Source organism: Belonocnema kinseyi, chromosome 3, assembly GCF_010883055.1.
Source record: "Belonocnema kinseyi isolate 2016_QV_RU_SX_M_011 chromosome 3, B_treatae_v1, whole genome shotgun sequence".
Taxonomy (NCBI): domain Eukaryota; kingdom Metazoa; phylum Arthropoda; class Insecta; order Hymenoptera; family Cynipidae; genus Belonocnema; species Belonocnema kinseyi.
The window spans coordinates 85,819,855-85,837,198 of NC_046659.1; the positions used below are offsets into that span (position 1 = coordinate 85,819,855).

Sequence of the window (17,344 nt, forward strand, 5' to 3'; positions counted from 1 at the left end):
TGAAAAAATGTTGCAATGCATTTTTGGATCACCCTACTGTGCATTCTATAATGGTTTCATAAATAAACAATGATATATTCCTTTTTTTTTTCTTTCTTTGGTAAACCTTTTTTATTATAATTCGATATAATTTTCACATAACAAAATATTGCAAAATTCGTCAATCTATTTGTACTTAAATCACAAATATTTTGTATGTAAAAAGAGTCTTCTTTCTTAAAACCGAATGTTAACGCTGAAATGACATAGTTTTTTTATACAAAGAGATGTAGGCATTTAGCCGAATCCGGCATTAGGCCTAATGCCCGCAATAACCGAATCTACCTGCGTCGACCTTTCTTTCGGCGCCTCTTAGCCGCCTCCATGCACTCACAGCTTAAAGCCCATAGTAACCAGGACATTTAGGAGCATTTGATTTTAGATCAATAACTATACATTTACTTGAAATCAGAAAAATGCTATATCTACTGGTCAATGTATTATTTAAAAAATCTGCCCGCTTGGCGGGCACATTCTAATCGGGCGCTACGCGCGCGGCTCGCTTCAGTCGCAAGTTTGAGCGCGCCTAGGGCGCGCGGCGGTTGAATCTCGCGCTTCGCGCTTGAACATAATTACACCTCGCGCTTCGCGCTCGGATATTTATTCTTTGCATTTGGAATGCTTGAAAAAAACTTTTTCAAAAAGATCTCTTTTAGTTGGCAGTATTTATATGCGTCTTCATATTCTGAATTGTCTACTTAATTAAGTATAGTCAAAGATTAAGTTTCTCAAAGCTCTGTAGACTTTGACGTAAACATTCTCATCGGGACACTCGCGCTGCGCGCTCGATTTCTGACAGACATTTGTAAACAGGTTTTGTTGGATTTTTTTTTCTCGTAACGTTCGTCGTTTTTTCACACATTTTTTTCAACGTTATTTTTCACGAATAAAACAAAAAGTACGCATCCTATCAAGAAGTGATTCTTAACGAAATTGTAGATCTTTTTTGGGATAACCATTTTTGTTAATTCATCTTTTCTGGTATCCCACATAGTGTTTCCACAAAATGCAATTTTTTATTTTCCAATATTTTTTGTGCGATCGAAATTTGAATTTTGGATTTTTGAAGAAAATCCCAAAATTGGTTATGATCATCTTGTAAGGCTTTCAGAAAGAAATGTTTTTTCTTCTATTGACTTTTTTCATATCGTGCGTTTTTTGGCTTCAAATTTTGATTTTCGATTGATTAAAAAAATTTTGAAAACACTATAACTCTGATAGATTTCCTTTTATCAAAAAAATTCATAAGGATAAATTGTTTGTTCTTTTTAATACTATAAGTATCCGTACATAGAATTTTCAAATTCAGAAAAAAATGGTCTCAAAATTTTTCAAAATGCGCTCACTTTTTGAATTTTTATCAAAAATGGCTGGTTCACGAACTCGTCCTTTCTTTTAGTACCTAAAAAAAGTGTGCCAAAGATGAATTTGATTCGCTCATTTTTTCGAGAGTTATCGTGTTGTCGGACGGACAGACAGACGCCATCGTGAAAACCTGATTTTCGGATTCAGAGGGCCTCGAAACGTGGAGATCCGTTGAAAAAGTGTAATGTCAAATTTCCGACAATTTTAATACTTTCTCAATCATAAATGATGAGAATGTAATAAAAAAATTGTGGAAAAGTGAGGAATCTTTTTAAAATACATGAAATTGTTTTAGTGCCTTATCAATAATACATTCATAGAAAATTCCAGTAAATAACACCATTAATTTTTAAACAAAAGAATGAAGAATCTTTAAAAGAATAGATAAATTTTTAAGCATAAAACAAAAGTGATAAATTATCCAAAGAAATCAAATAAAAAAAAGAAGAATCTTGAATAAAATATATTGTTTTTAAATATGAATTTTCAACTAACATGATGAATCTTCAAATTTAACTCAATAACACTATATTTACTTGATATCGGCAAAATTAATATATCTATTGCTCATTGAATTGCAAAAAGAAAGAGTAAAAAAGTGAAGAATTTAAAAAAAAAACATAATAATTGACTACTACAATTATCTGATGTCGGATAATTTTACCCGACTCCCCATCAAAATTATCGGGCGTCGGATAATTGTAGTTTTCAATTGTTTTCAACGCTTTTATTCAACTTCAAATCAACTATCTCAGGGATAAACTTCGAATGTATTATAAAGTAATAAAAATAATTGTAAATAATTTAAAAAGATTCCTCACTATTTTCCTTCCTTCATTTCTACAATACACCAACCAGTATATGTAGCATTTTTCTTTTTTTAAGTAAACGTAACGTTATTGGTTTACAATGAAATAAATCTAATTTTCCAAGTTATTTTACTAAAAATTCAACTAATGATTGATAATATTTCTTTGTTAAAAATTCATCTTTTTGTTAGAACATTCAAGTAATTGGTTAAAAATCAAATGTATTTTGCAGAAAATTAGTCTTTTTTGGCAGAAATTTATCCTCTTGATTCATCATGTTAGTTAAAAATTCATATTTTTATTTAATAGAAATATTATATTAAAAATTCTTCCTTTTTGTTTGCAAATTGACAGTTCTAACTGAAAATTTATCAGTTTTTGTCTTATCATTAAAAATTTTTTAATTCCTCTTCCTTATTTTTTGAAAATTAATGATTTTGACAGTACACTCGCGATAAAAATTATCGGTTGTCGATTAATTATAGATTTCTATTGTTTGCAGCGGTTGTATCTAACTTCAGATATAAGATATCACTGGAATGTACTGTAAACGTATTATAAGGCAATAAAAGTAATTGTCTGTATTATAAAAATATTCCTCAATTTTTCACATTTTTTGGATTTTTATAAAGCCGTGAGTGCATGCAGACGGCTAGATGCCACCTTGGATTTAGGGAATTAGACGAAAGAAAGGTCGTCTAATTACTGTCTGTCACCTCCCACTTCGAAAATCAATACCAAGTAATCTTTTCGTTTAAGAACTACATTTTTACCAATTATATTTTATATATAAATATTCTTAGAAGTATAATTTAAAATAAATATTTTTGGAATCGCAACAGATGTAAACAATGAGGATTATCAAATAGGTACGAGGGGTTTCTCCAAGCAGAAATTAAAAATCAGGAACCAACATGTTGAAAATTTAAATCCAAATTTTCCAGCTAATTCAAGTATTTCAATTAAATGTATCGGAATTCCTAAACGTTCAAATTAACAAAATACTGCTTTCCAATTTAATAACACGTTTCTTTTCATAACCTATTATTTGTAATGTTCAAATTTAAATAAATATAATATGATAAATAAAAATATAAATATTTCTTGTGTTTTAAAATGAATGGTCTTATTTACTGTGATTTTCTATGAATGTATTATTGATAGTGTATTAACCTTAGATGCAGGGAATTAGAGGAAAGAACGAATGGAGGCATCGAAATATTCTTATTTCTTGTTTAATTACACTTCTAATAACAACCTTTTTCAAAAAATAAGTACCAAACTTCTGCAAAAATGCCTTATTCTCGAAATCAAAAAAATACAAAAAAAAAGCCTACTCGTATTAGTCATGATGTAAGTCGAAAACCATATTTCTTAATTTGGTAAACGCCGCACGTTCATCATGCGTAAAATGCTCGACTTCTCTGCTATATTCAAGAACGATCTGAGAGGCTTTTCGCACCTCAATCTTCGATAAAGTCGTTCTCTCCTTTTCTTTCAGCTCCTCAGCTTCATTCTCGGACTCGTCTTCGCTTTCCGGAATCGTTAAATTCAATCCCGTGGTTTCGTTGATAATCAGCTCGTCACTTTTTGTTTCGCAAGTCGCCAAATTCTCATCCTCTTCCAACCACTCATCAGCGTTCGATATCGAGATTGTTTTCCCTCCTGGAACATTATTAAGCAAATCCAAAATGGTGTCAAGACCGGTCGCATGTTGAACAAGTCTCTGATTGCTCGAATTCTCCTCGACTGGATTGGGCAAAACATTATTCCAGGCATTTCTTAAAGTGCTTGGAGTAATCGAATACCAAGCATGAGTGAAAATTTGCATCGTTCGAAGCACATCCCATTTTTTCACGAAATTTTCCACTTCGTTCTTGTCCCTGCACTCGGAGGCCAACAATTCTCGAAGAAACGCTGTCCTGTATTGCCTTTTCGTGGCAGAAATTACTCCCATGTCCATCGGCTGGATGAGACTCGTGCAGTTATCTGGGAGAAACACGACAAAGCATTGTTCATCTATCTCATTTAGTTCCACGGCAGAAAGATGAGTTCTCGAGTTGTCCAGAAACAGAAGGAACCTGTAATAGTGCAGAGAATTATAGAATAGAGAAAAATGGTTTTACCGCAAAGCCGTTAATTTTTTTTTTCAATTGAAAAATTGTTGTTATACCTCTCATAGGGCTTCCAGGCTTTAACCGCTTTCAAGAAGATGTTTTGGTACCAGTCCAAAAAAACTTCGCTCGTCACCCACGCTTTTTTGGTTCCTCTGTATTCGCAAGGCAAATTGGTGTCAGCTTTAAAACATCGGGGCTTTTGAGCGGTACCAATGCAAAGTGGAGGCACGCGAAATGAGCCGGACGCGTTTGCACACAACATCACTGTTATGTGTTCCTTTTTCTGTTTATGGCCAGGGACTTCAGTTTCGGTCCGAACAGCAAGAGTTTTCTCAGGCAACGACTTGTAATGAAGTCCAGTTTCATCAGCGCTAAATATATTATCCAGGGGATATCCTCGATCTCGAACCAGCATTGTCATCGTTTCACTGAAATCTCGACTGCTTTCGGAATCGGCTGATGCCTTTTCACCTTTGCCTTGGAGGGTCCGAATAGAATGACGTTTCTTGAATCTATCAAGCCAGCCTTGGCTTGCGTTGAACTTGACTTTCTTCGGGATGGAGCCACCATTTTGCAGAATTTCAAACACCATCAATGCTTTTTCAGCTAATAATTTGCCTGACACGGGCAGACCAGACATTCGTTTTTCACATAGCCAAGCATAAACAGTGCGTTCCAAGAGATCCAAATCATTTGTCTTCAATCGTTTTTGCTCCAGCGATCCTTCATTCAGCTCTATTTTCGAAGCTTTTTCCTTGATTTCGTTCGCTCTTGTGCGAATCGAGGAAATCGTCGATGGCTTAACGCCATATTTTTGGCACAAATACGAATTTTTTATGCCCATTTCGAGTTCTCGAAGGATCAATAATTTTGTATGGAATGAAAGAGCTTTTTTTTTCTTCGTCTGAAAATAAAAATCAACTACGTTACAGGTTGTCACTGACACCTTTTACTTTTTGGAGATTTCTTTTAGTGTAAATGGATTCTTCACATTTGAATACTCAGCTAAGAAAATCCATACAGTTTTACTACGTGAATTTTTAGATTCATAATTTTTAATTCATAATCAAATACATTCGATACTTACGGTGGAAGATTTTATATTTTTGTTGTCTTTCAACGTTCCTTTCGCCCTATTCATTTTAATAATTTTAATAATAACGATTCAAATCATCACTACAAACTGTCAGGATGTAAACAGCTGACATATGCGCACACAGAAGCACACAAGTATCATCTATACAGATTTGAACATAGTGAATAGTCGGAAAAGTGGGGCTTGCCTCACGTTTTCTCACTATTGAGGGCGGGCCTGCGCAAAATGTTCGCAGTACCGTGACTCGAGTGTATTGAAGAGAAAAAACAAATCTTCAATAAAATAGTTCAATTTTCAACCATTAGGGATAAATTTTCAACTGGAATGTTAAATATTCAAAAGAAATTTTGAAATCAAAATAACTAACCTTCAATGGAAAAATTCTTTCAACCAAGAAGACGAATCTTTTAGGAACTAGTTGAATTTCGTACCAAACAAATTAGTTTTCTACCAAAAAAGACAAATGTTCACCAAAGCAATTGAATTTTCGACAAAAAAAATTAAATTTGAGCAGAAAGTTGAATTTTTAACAAAATAATTAAACCTGGAACTAAATATTAGGATTTTTAACTTAAACAGATGAATTCTGAATAGTAAACTTTTCAATGAATAAGAATTAATTTTCAACCAAAAGAGATGACTTTTCTACTACAACATGAATTTCCCATCAAAAGGACGAATTTTTGAACCAAAATACATGTATTTTGAACAAAAAATATAATAGTAGACTTTTTAAGTTAAAAGAGTTAGATGAATTTTTAAGGAAGTGATTAAATAATAAACAAAAAAATTTTGTTTGCAACTAAAAAAGATGACTTTTTAACAAAATACCATTTCAATTTTCAACCAAAAAGTTATTTTTCAATTGTACCAAGAAATAATGTTTAACCAAACTGTGAATTTTTAATCCAAAAGTACGAATTTTCTGACGAGAAGGCGTTTTTAAAAAAAAAAACATTTGAATTCTGAAGCAAGATATGTATTCTGAATCAAAACTACAATAGTAGACTTTTCAGTGAAAAAGAATTAAATTTCAACCAATTCTGGATCAAAATAATAATAGTAGACTTTTCAGTCAAAATGAATTAACTTCCAACCGAAAAAGATGACTTTTCAACAAAGTAGTTGAATTTTCAACAAAATAAATACATTTTTAACCAAATAGTAGATTGTTTAACCTAAAGAGATGAACTCTGAAGCAAAACTATAATAGTAGACATTTAAATGAATAAGAATTAATTTTTAATAAAAAAAATTAATTTTTAACAAAATACGAGTCGAATTGTCAACCAAAAAGTTATTTTTCAGTCAAATAGTAGACTTAACGAATAAAACAACTAACTTGCAACCAAAAAATGATGGATTTTCAACAAAATATTTGAATTTCCAACAAAATAATGAAATTTTTAACGAAAAAATAGGATTTTTAATGTAAAGAGACGAATTCTACACCAAAACTATATTAGTAGACTTTTCAATTAAAAAGACTAACTTTTAATAACAACAAAAATGATTTTTTAACAAAGTAATGGAAATTTCAACAAAATAGTTAAATTTGCTACCAAATAGTATGATTTTAAACGCAAAGAGATCACTTCTGAACCAAAACTATAATAGTAGACTTTTCAATGAAACAGAATTAAGTTTTGACCAAAAAGATGACTTTTTAACAAAGTAATTAAAATTTCAACAAAATAATTAAATTTTTAACCAAGTAGTAGACTTTTCGAATTATATAACTAACGAAAAAATATGAATTTTCAACCAAAAAGACGAATCTTCTAAAAGAAAGTGCAATTTTGAGTCATTAAAGATGAATTTTCAGTCCAAGAAGATAAGTTTTCTATCCAAAGAAACGAATGTTTAACAAACCACTTGAATTTTCGATAAACAAAGATGAGTTTTCAACAAAATAACTGAATTTCCAAAAAAATAATTAAATTTTTAACTAAATAGTACATTTTTTAGACTAAAGAGATGAATTCTGGACCAAAGCTATAATAGTCGTCTTTTCAATTAAAAAGAATTAACTGTTACCAAAAAAGTTGATTTGTTAACAAAGTAATTGAATTTTCAACAAAATTATGAAATTTCCAACCAAATATTAGAATTTTCAACTTGAAGAGATGAATTCTGAACAAAAACTATTTTTAATAAGAAAGAATTAACTTTAAAACGAAAAAGGTGACTTTTCCAAAAAAGTAGTTGAAATTTCAACAAAATCGTTCATTTTTAACCAAATAGTAGAATTATTAACGAAAAGAGATGTCTTCTGAATCAAAAATATAATAGTAGACTTTTCGAATCAAAATAACTAACTTTTAACGATAAAATGTGAATTGTCAACCAAAAAGATAATTTCCAACCAAGAAAATACTATTTTTATACTAGAAGATTAATTTACAATCCAAAAGGATGAATTTTCTATGAAAAACACGAATGTTTAACGAAAAATTTGAATTTTTGACCAAAATAGATTATTTCCGAACCAAAAGTATAATATTAGACTTTCTAATTAAAAATAATTTACTTTCAACAAAAAATAGTTGTTTTTTATTATTGAGTTCCATCAATTCAGTTATCATTGAAGCGAAAAAAGAAAAGAAAAAAGATTTTTTTTTTAACAGTGGAAAAAGAGTAATTCTTTAAAAAGGGGTAAGCGAAGAATCAGGGGAAAATATTGATTTTATTTTATCAATGAATTAATAAAAATATATTAATAATTAAAGAAATGATAGAAAATAAATAAATTTTTATATAATATTATTGTATTATAATATATTATTTAAGTCATTTAAAATAAATAATATTTATAATAAATAAAAGTAAATAACTATAGTAGATCTTTACTTACTTCACTGCTTCTGGATCCTCTCTGTATTTGTCTTGCTAACGATGCAATGTTATTCACATTGACCTGCACTCGATCCGCTAATCGCATCTTTGATTCTACAAATAAACTGCGGGCACTCGTACTTGAAGCAGAAGCCATACCGTATGAATATTCTGGAAATATCAATAATTATTAATAATACTTTAAATATAAATATAATTAAAACTACCAGCAAAAAAAAGGAAAATAGCAAATAGAAAAAGAAATATTGTGATCCAGTTAAACATATTCAAGATTTCTACTTACGGTAATAATCATAGAACTTTCTGCCTACATGTATATGTCACTTAGGATAAATTATATGAACAAAACATCTTTTATACGCTACCAATAATGTAAATATTATCGTTTATAAAGTGACAGCTCGATACACGCGAACTAACACTAAGCATGCGCGCCACATTCTAAAAGACGCTTTTCAACTTGTCCATAAATACTTCATTTCATTGGTTGATACGTTTTTCAAGTCACACGGGAAAAAATCGATTCCAGAGGCAAACTTGAATAACTTGAGTTTTAGTTACTTTTATTCTGGGTTGCTGCAAAATCTTAATTTCGAAATACCCTGGCTTTCCCCGGACAATTTTTCATTTCCCTGAACGTTATAGATCTTTTTTCAGGTTAAATTGCCAATGAATTTTCAACCTAAATGATAAATTTTTCACCTTAAAGATTAAATTTCTAACAAAAAAAGAAAAAAATCATTTTCAATACAATTAAAAACCCAGTTATTAACATAGATAAATTTTTTACAAAAAAATGACTTTTCAACAAAAAATAGAATCGTGATATTTTCATTGAAACATAATAATTTCTAACAAAATAGTTGAATTTCCAACTAAAAAGACTAATTTAAAAAAATGACTTCAAATAGAAAAATCAGTTTTCAACAAAAAATAAAATAGATTTCAGCCTAAAAAATTAGATGTTATCCATAAAAATGGAGATGAATTTTTTACCAAAATGATTAATTTTTCACCAAATAAGTGGATTTCCAACTAAAGATACTAAATTTGCAACCAAGCAGGAATAGTAAAATTTTTAGTTAAAAAATTAATTTTCAATCAATTAAATCGAATTATCAACAAAAGAGTTAAACTTTTTACAAAAACAAAATGTTTTTGGAATTAAATTGTTAACAAATTAGTTTCAGTTTCAAAAGTAGTTGAGTTTTCATTAAACAAGAGGAATTCTAATAGAACAACGTCGAAGCTGATATTTCAACCGAAAAATATTTTTATTTTAAACCAAAAACAATTAAATTCAACCAAAGAATACGAATTTTCAACAAATTAGTTTAATCCTCAACGAAAAAAAGATAGGATTTCAACGAAATACATGACTTTTCGAATAAAAAGATCATTTTTCAACTAAAAATAGAATTTAGCGACATTTTCAGTTAAAACCAAAATTTAACCGTGAAAACGATTGTTCCACAAACAGTTACATTTTTAATTAAAGCAAAAGGGTTTTAAATTAAAATAGCGAATCATAAACCAAAGAAATACATTTTTAACAATACGAATATTTAACGAAATAATTCATCATCAACTAAAAAAAGATGAATTTTCAACAACATAGTTAAACTTTTCACCAAAGAAATGAATATTCAACTAAAATTATTAATCTTCGATACAAAAAATAATAAAAAATACGTATTTTTCACCAAAATGATTAACACTCTACCACAAGAAGACAAATTTTTAACAAATTACAAGAATTTTTAACCAAATAGTTGAATTTTCAACTAAAGAATATGAATTTTTAACAAAATAGTTCAATATTCTACCAAGGAAATTCATTTTCAAACAAAAATATGAATTTTTCAATAAGCAGATTAATCTTCTTCACAAAGACCGAGTTTTATCAAAATACATGAATTTTTAACCACATAGTTGAATTTTTAACTAAAGAATATAAAGCTTAAACCAAATACGGAACAGTTAAATTGCTCGTTAAGAAATTAATTTTCAACTCCTTAAAAAAGACATTTCAACAAAAGAAAAGGTTCTTAAATTAAAATGATGAATCATCAACCACAAAAATTTAATTTTAGCAAAGCATTCCACTTTCAACTAAGTAGTTTATTTTTTAACCTAAAAATATGAAGTTAAAAAAAACGATGTAATAGCAGCACATATTTCAACAAACAGCATTTTTTCATTTTCAACCAAAAACAGTTTGATTTAAAAAAAACACACACACACACAATTATCAACCAATAATTCATTTTCGGTCAATGAAGAAAAAAATGTCATCCACTATGTAGCATTTTCATGTCAAAAAGACGAATTTCCTACAAAAAAGTTAATTCTCAACCCAAAAGAAAAACTTTTTTGTTTTTATCAATATTGTTGAATTTTCAACAAAATGATGCAATTTTATATTCATTCCCTAAGTTTGTAAAGTCCTAGTAAAAATTTAAATTGATTGTCACCTGTAGCTACTCTGATATTACTTAAATAAATTCATTATTATATCATAAACTTTCATAAACCACAAAAATCTGTACAAGTTATTTATAACTCCCAATTAATCGATAATTAAAAATTATTCTCCGTAAATAAATAGACCAGAATCTAATATCTTGCAAATTATATAATTTGCTATTTATTGACGTTCGTTTACGCAATCTTTATATTCCATTGTACATAATTTGTTAAAATCGATCTTACTGTTTCTTATTATAAAATTAATAAAATACGTTCGCTAAATCGAAGAAAGACCAAATTTCTCATTCAATATAATCTGGTTACGCACATACAGCAGGGAATTATATTTGGTACCACTTTATGATGATAGCACATCGCAAAAATATCCAAGTTTTCATAAAACACTATTGTATGAAGAAATGAGAAAATAAGAAGAGGAGAGCAGTAGAAAAAGTCGATTTTAAAAGAAGACGAGGATTTCGAGCAGAAAAGTTATGCTAGAAATGCAAAACTGTGGGATCTCTACATCCTTCTTTAAAAATCCAAATTTTCTATATTCGCTGAAATTCATTTACGTATAAGATGTTGAAACACGATTGAGGTATTTCCATATAATTAAAAAAGAAGATGCAATTGATAAAGAATAATAAGCGAACCAAGAATCATCAGGGGTAGAGGATATCGTAGTGGCCTGGCCGATAAAGTAAATGAACTGATGGTGTAGCATTTTCTGGAAAATCATGGGCTACGACCTCCGTTCCCGCACCTCGATCCATGTATCTTACCCGCACTCCAGTACCAAGTGCTGTACTCATCGCGATTATATGAATGTGATCCGATTCTTTATACATTGGTTCTACTTCCTAAAAACAGAATAAAAAGAGTTTCATTGCATTTTTTCTCAACATTTTCTTTATAATCATCGCCAAAAAGTTGTACATTTTAAGTTAAATAAGTAAAAGTGCGAAATTTATTTTTAAAATGCAAAAATATTTTTAAAATGGGGATTAAGTTGTTCAATTTTGAAGCCAAAAATATGAATTTTCAAAAACAAAGTTTATTTTAAAAAAAATAGTTGAGGTTTCTATAAAATCGTTGAATTTTCAATCAAGATGAATTGTCAAACTGAAAAAATGAATTGTAATAATGAAATGTAATAGTTAATGCTTCAAGCCAAAAATATTTCATTTCTTGGTAAAAAAAAAAAAAAACAGTTAAATTGAATCAAAAAGAGGAATTTTTACCCCCAAATTATGAATTTCCAACAACAAAGTTTATTTTCAACAAAATAGTTGAGGTTTGTATAAAATCGTTGAATTTCCAATAAAGATGAATTCTCAAACTATAAAAATTAATTACGATAAAAACATTTAATAGTTGATTCTTCAAGCCAAAACATTTCAATTTTGAATGAAAACCAGTTGAACTGAATCAAAAAGAGGAATTTTCAGCCCCAAATTATGAATTTTCAACATAAAAGTTTATGTTTCTATAAAATCGTTTAATTTCCAATAAAGATGAATTCTCAAACTAAAAAGATGTAATAGTTAACGCTCTAAGAAAAAATCATTTTAATTCTGAATACAAAAACAGTTAAATTAAACGAAAAAGAGGAATTTTCAACCCCTAATTTTCAATTTACAGCCAAAAAGTTTATTTTCAACGAAATAGTTGAAGTTTTTATAAAATCATTGAATTTCCAATAAAGATTAATTTTAAAATTAAAATGTGAATTCTTATAAAAAAAATGCACCAGTTAATGCTTCAAGGCAAAAATATTTCATTTCTTAGTAAAAAACATTTAAATTGAATCAAAAAGAGCAATTATTAACCCCAAATTATTAATTTGCAACAAAAAAAGTTTATTTGCAAGAAAATAATTGAGGTGTGTATAAAATCGTTGAATTTCTAATAAAGATGAATTCTCATACTATAAAAATTAATTATGATAAAAAAATGTAATAGTTGATTCTTCAAGCTAAAAACATTTCAATTCTGAACAAAAAACAGTTAAATTGAATCAAAAAGAGGAATTTTAAACCCCAACTTATCAATTTTTAACAAAAAAGTTTATTTACAACAAAATAGTTGAGGTTTCTATCAAATTGTTGAATTTCCAATAAAAATGAATTCTTAAACTATAAAAATTAATCACGATAAAAAAATGTAATAGTTGATGCTTCAAGCCAAAAAGGTTTTAATTCTGAATAGAAAACAGTTAAATTGAATCAAAAAGAGGAATTTTCAAGAAAAAAGTGTATTTCCAACAAAATAATTGAAGTTTCTATTAAATTGTTGAATTTCCAATAAAGACGAATTCTCAAACTATAAAAATTAATTCTTATGTTATTTAAATGCAGTAGTTGAGGCTTCAATCCAAAAATATTTCAATTCTGAACAAAAAACAGTTAAATTCAACTAAAAAGATGAATTTTCAACAAAAAAGTTTATTTTTAACAAAATATTTGATGTTTTTATAAAATCGCTGAATTTCCAATAAATATGAATTCTCAAACTAAAAAAATGTAATAGTCAATGCTTCAAGACAAAATCATTTCATTTCTGAATAAAAAACAGTTTAATTCAACCAAAAAGAGGAATTTTCCACAAAATATTTGAATTTTAAACCCCTAATTTTCAACTTTCAACAAAAAAATTTATTTTCAACAAAAAAGTTGAAGTTCCTATAAAATCGCTGAATTTCCAACAAAGCTAAATTCTCAAACTAAAAAAAAAGTAATAGTTAATGCTTTAAGCCAAAAATATGTCATTTCTGAATAAAAAACAGTTGAATTCAACCTAAAAGAGGAATTTTCAACAAAATGGTTGAACCTTTAACAAAAAGAGATTAATTTTCAACAAAAAAATTGAATTTTCAACCAAAAGAAATACATTTTCTAATCAAACAGACAAATTTGCAACTAAGAATGATTTTCTAAGCAAGAATTAATAATATCTATCATTGAATTTCTCAACAATCTCAATCAAATTGTGAAATTGTTAAACCAAAAAGACAATTTTTTGACAAAGGAGTTGAAGTTCCAACAAAATAGGTCAATTTTCAACCAAAAGAGATGAATTTTGAACAAAAAATATAATAGGAGACTTCTTAATTTAAAAGAATGATCGTGGTATAAGAAATATAACTTTTTGACAAAAATGAATTTTCAATACAAAAGAACAGTATAATTTTCAACCAACCGTATGCATTTTTTAACAAATGAGATTAATTATAAAATTGTCCTTAGCATGAAGTTGTACCGCTAGCATGAAAATGCTTTTTTTATTGATTTTCAAGTTTATTAATTTTCTACTTTTATTTTCATTATTTTATTATTATTTATTTATTATTTTTAACGAATTAATTTCGAGGTTCCAATTTAAGAATGCTCCGACTTTTAAATAAAGTTCGGAATTGTTCGATTTTTAACGCCACAAGATTAAATTTATTAATTTTGAAAGTTTCAAATTATAAAGCATATTATAATTTTCCAAGTTTTTATTATAATTAAGCTTTAAAGAGTCACAATATTCAAAAATTTTAAATTTCCAATGGCGAAAATGACAGTGACTTTTTACACAGAAACCACATTTTCTAGAAAAAAAATCTATACAATCACTTTGAATGCCACTTGATAATACATGATGAGATACTTATCAATAATATACATATTTATTCTTTTCACAATTTCTATAATTTCAATTTAAAATTAGGCTTTTGAATACTCCATTATATAACCATTTAATTTTCTTGGCCTTGCAGCTGATTTTTCTTTTTGCTTTTAAGGCTTAAATTTGAAAAATGTGGGTAGAAATTTCTTAATTTTTGGAGATTTAAAATTTCACAATGTTTTATATAGTTTCAAAATCAAATATTAAAAATTTCAGGACAAGTTTACTGTTGAAACTTTGAAAATTTCATATTGAAAGCCTTGAAAGTCAGGTCTAAATTTAATAATTTTATATTTAAATATTCTGAATTATTTGGTTTCAATTTCAACGATACAAAATTGCCTGATCTTTTTTAATTCTTGAAAATCGTAGAATATCAAATTAAAAAACTTGATAAGCAGAATTAGAAGAATTTTCAGTTTAAAGGATTTGTATTTTTTTAAATTGAATTAAATGCATCCAGAATAAATTCAAAACAATGAACAATTAAGAAAATAATTTCTCAAATTCAAGCCTAAAAAATATGAATTTAGAATGAGGCTTGCACAATTAAATAGTTTTTTCTCAAAATACTCAAAAATAATTAAAATTTCTAAAAAAAAAAAAACTTTTAAACCAATTTTAGATTCGAAAAGCATTACATTGTGCAATTTCAAATATTGGAATCATATACAGAAATCTTGTTTTGTATTATTTTCTTTCATATTTAATTTTCAATATAATATCTTAGAATTATCCGATTTTTACTTGAAGAGTTTTAAAAATGGACCATATAAAATTGAAAAATATTTTATTAGATCATTTCACGAATGAATAAACATTCTAAATTAAGTTTTAAAAATTACCTCACTTGAAATTAGAAAATTAAAAATTGTGTTCAAAATAAAAATACATAAAAATTAAAATATGCACCTTCAATTGATACCTCAATAATCGAATAATTTCTTTAATTTTGAATGATAAGAAATGAGCGTAACAAACAAACTTTAAAGTCCTGAATTTTCATGTTGAACGCTAAATTTTTCCAATTTCTACTTTCATGAGTTTTAATTTTCACAATTAAAAAACAAATGGTTGAAACTCGCTGATTTTTGAACGATTTAAATTCACTTAAAATATTTAAAACGTTAAAGGGATTTATTATGAAAAAAGTTTTTATATCACAATTATTGCAATTATAAATTATTTAAATACAGTAGTTTTCAATTTTGAAACATTTTAATTAGAAATAATACAATTTCAATTCCTCTCAATTTTGAATGATACATTTTTTAAATGATTAATTTTTAAAAGATTTCAATTTACTTAAAATAACTGAAATTTAAAAGAGATTTTTTACTTTTCATTAGAAATAATACAATTTAAATTCCTTTGAATTTTATATGTTCCTATTTTCAAAATTCTAATCTAAAAATAATGCGTTTTCAACGTTTTGAAATTGTCCCATTTTCTAAATTCAGTTCTTGATACAATTAAATTTTGATATTCTTCAATCAAACAAAATTTGTTCAATTTTGAACGCTTTATAATAAAGAATATGCAATCAATTTTCAAAGTTTTGAAATTTTAATCTGAAAATCATTCAATTTCAACTCCTTCCTAATGAAACGGTCCAATTTTCAAAATTATAGTCTACAATTTTTCAATTCTGAAATTATTCAAAATTTTTTAATTTGGAACGATTTCACTTTGAAAAGATATAACTCAGATTTCCTATTATTCCATTCAAAATATAGTCCTTTTTGCAAAAATTTCACAAAATCTTACATGGTTTGATATAGAATATTTTCAATTGAAAATCTTGTTCAATATATTTGTTTCAACATTTCAAATGCCTTAAATTCGAAATGATTAATTGTTTCGAAATATTAGCCTAAAATGTTTCGATTTTGAGATCTTATGATTTAAAATTGTTCAATTAAAAATACTTTCAATTTCAAAAGGTTTAATTTTAAACGTTTTTGTTAAGAAATTTCATTTATGACACCTTCAATTCAAAATCGTTCAATATATTTTTTAAACATTTCAAATGTTTTTATCTCAAAATTGTTTAAAAAATTTAGGTTAAAAGGTTTCAATTCTAAAAGCTTCTAATTTTTAATTTTTCAATTTCACACATTTTCAATTTTTAATTATTGAATTAAAATTTTTTACTTAGAAATGAAATAACTTAAGATTCTTTTCATACCATCGGAAATATTGTAATTTTTTCCAAATTTCATCCAATTTAAAATTCATTTATTTGAAACATATTCAATTCAAAATAGTTTTTTTTTAAACTTCAAACGCTATCAACCCGAAATTATTAATTATTGTTTCAAAATTTTAGCCTAAAATGTTTCGATTTTGAGATCTTCTGATTTAAAATTATTCAATTAAAAATACTTTCAATTTCAAATGGTTTAATTTTAAATGTTTTTGTTAAGAAATTACATTTATGACATCTCAAAATTGTTTCAAAAATTTAGGTTAAATGTTTCAATTCTAAAAGCTTCTCATTTTTAATTGTGCAATTTCAAACACTTTCCATTTTAAATTATTGAATTAAAATTTTTTTACTTCGAAATGAAATAACTTATGATCCTTTTCATACCATCGGAAATATTGTAATTTTTTCCAAATTTAATCTAATCTAAAATTCATTTATTTGGAACATATTCAATTCAAAATCGCTTTTTAACACATCAAACGCTTTCAACCCGAAATTATTAATTATTGTTTCAAAATTAGACTAAAATTTTTCAATCTGATGAGCTTCTTATTTAAAACTTTTCAATTTCAAGCACCTTCAATCACAAATTTAAGATTTGAAACGTGTTTATTAAGAAACGATCTAACTTACATTTCTTTTCATACCATTCGAAATATCGTCCTTTTTACCAAATTTCACATAATATAAAATTATTTGATTTTAAACTGTT

At 27.0% G+C, this 17,344-nt stretch overlaps 2 protein-coding genes across 3 annotated transcripts in view; both read right to left on the minus strand.

Moving 5' to 3' along the window:
• Positions 1-3,259: 3,259 nt before the first annotated feature.
• LOC117170283 (jerky protein homolog-like) lies at positions 3,260-8,706 on the minus strand. Of its 2 annotated transcripts, XM_033356953.1 has the most exons (4): positions 8,566-8,706; positions 8,281-8,432; positions 4,387-5,234; positions 3,338-4,294 (listed from the first exon to the last, which is right to left on the minus strand). In XM_033356953.1, the coding sequence occupies exons 2-4, from the start codon at positions 8,416-8,418 to the stop codon at positions 3,556-3,558; spliced, it is 1,725 nt and encodes a 574-aa protein (XP_033212844.1). In that variant the 5' UTR covers positions 8,419-8,432; positions 8,566-8,706; the 3' UTR covers positions 3,338-3,555. The 2 variants fall into 2 exon arrangements, with proteins under 2 accessions (XP_033212845.1, XP_033212844.1); XM_033356954.1 differs by lacking the exons at positions 8,281-8,432; positions 8,566-8,706 and adding an exon at positions 5,418-5,513 and having other exon boundaries at positions 3,260-4,294.
• Positions 8,707-11,139: 2,433 nt separating this feature from the next.
• The window catches only part of LOC117170113 (ubiquitin thioesterase otubain-like), a 10,258-nt gene continuing 4,053 nt past the window's right edge, over positions 11,140-17,344 (minus strand). The window contains exon 5 of the mRNA XM_033356646.1: positions 11,140-11,614. Within this exon, the coding sequence (XP_033212537.1) occupies positions 11,417-11,614 (198 nt within the window). The 3' untranslated portion in view covers positions 11,140-11,416. The remainder of the gene's footprint in view (positions 11,615-17,344) is intronic.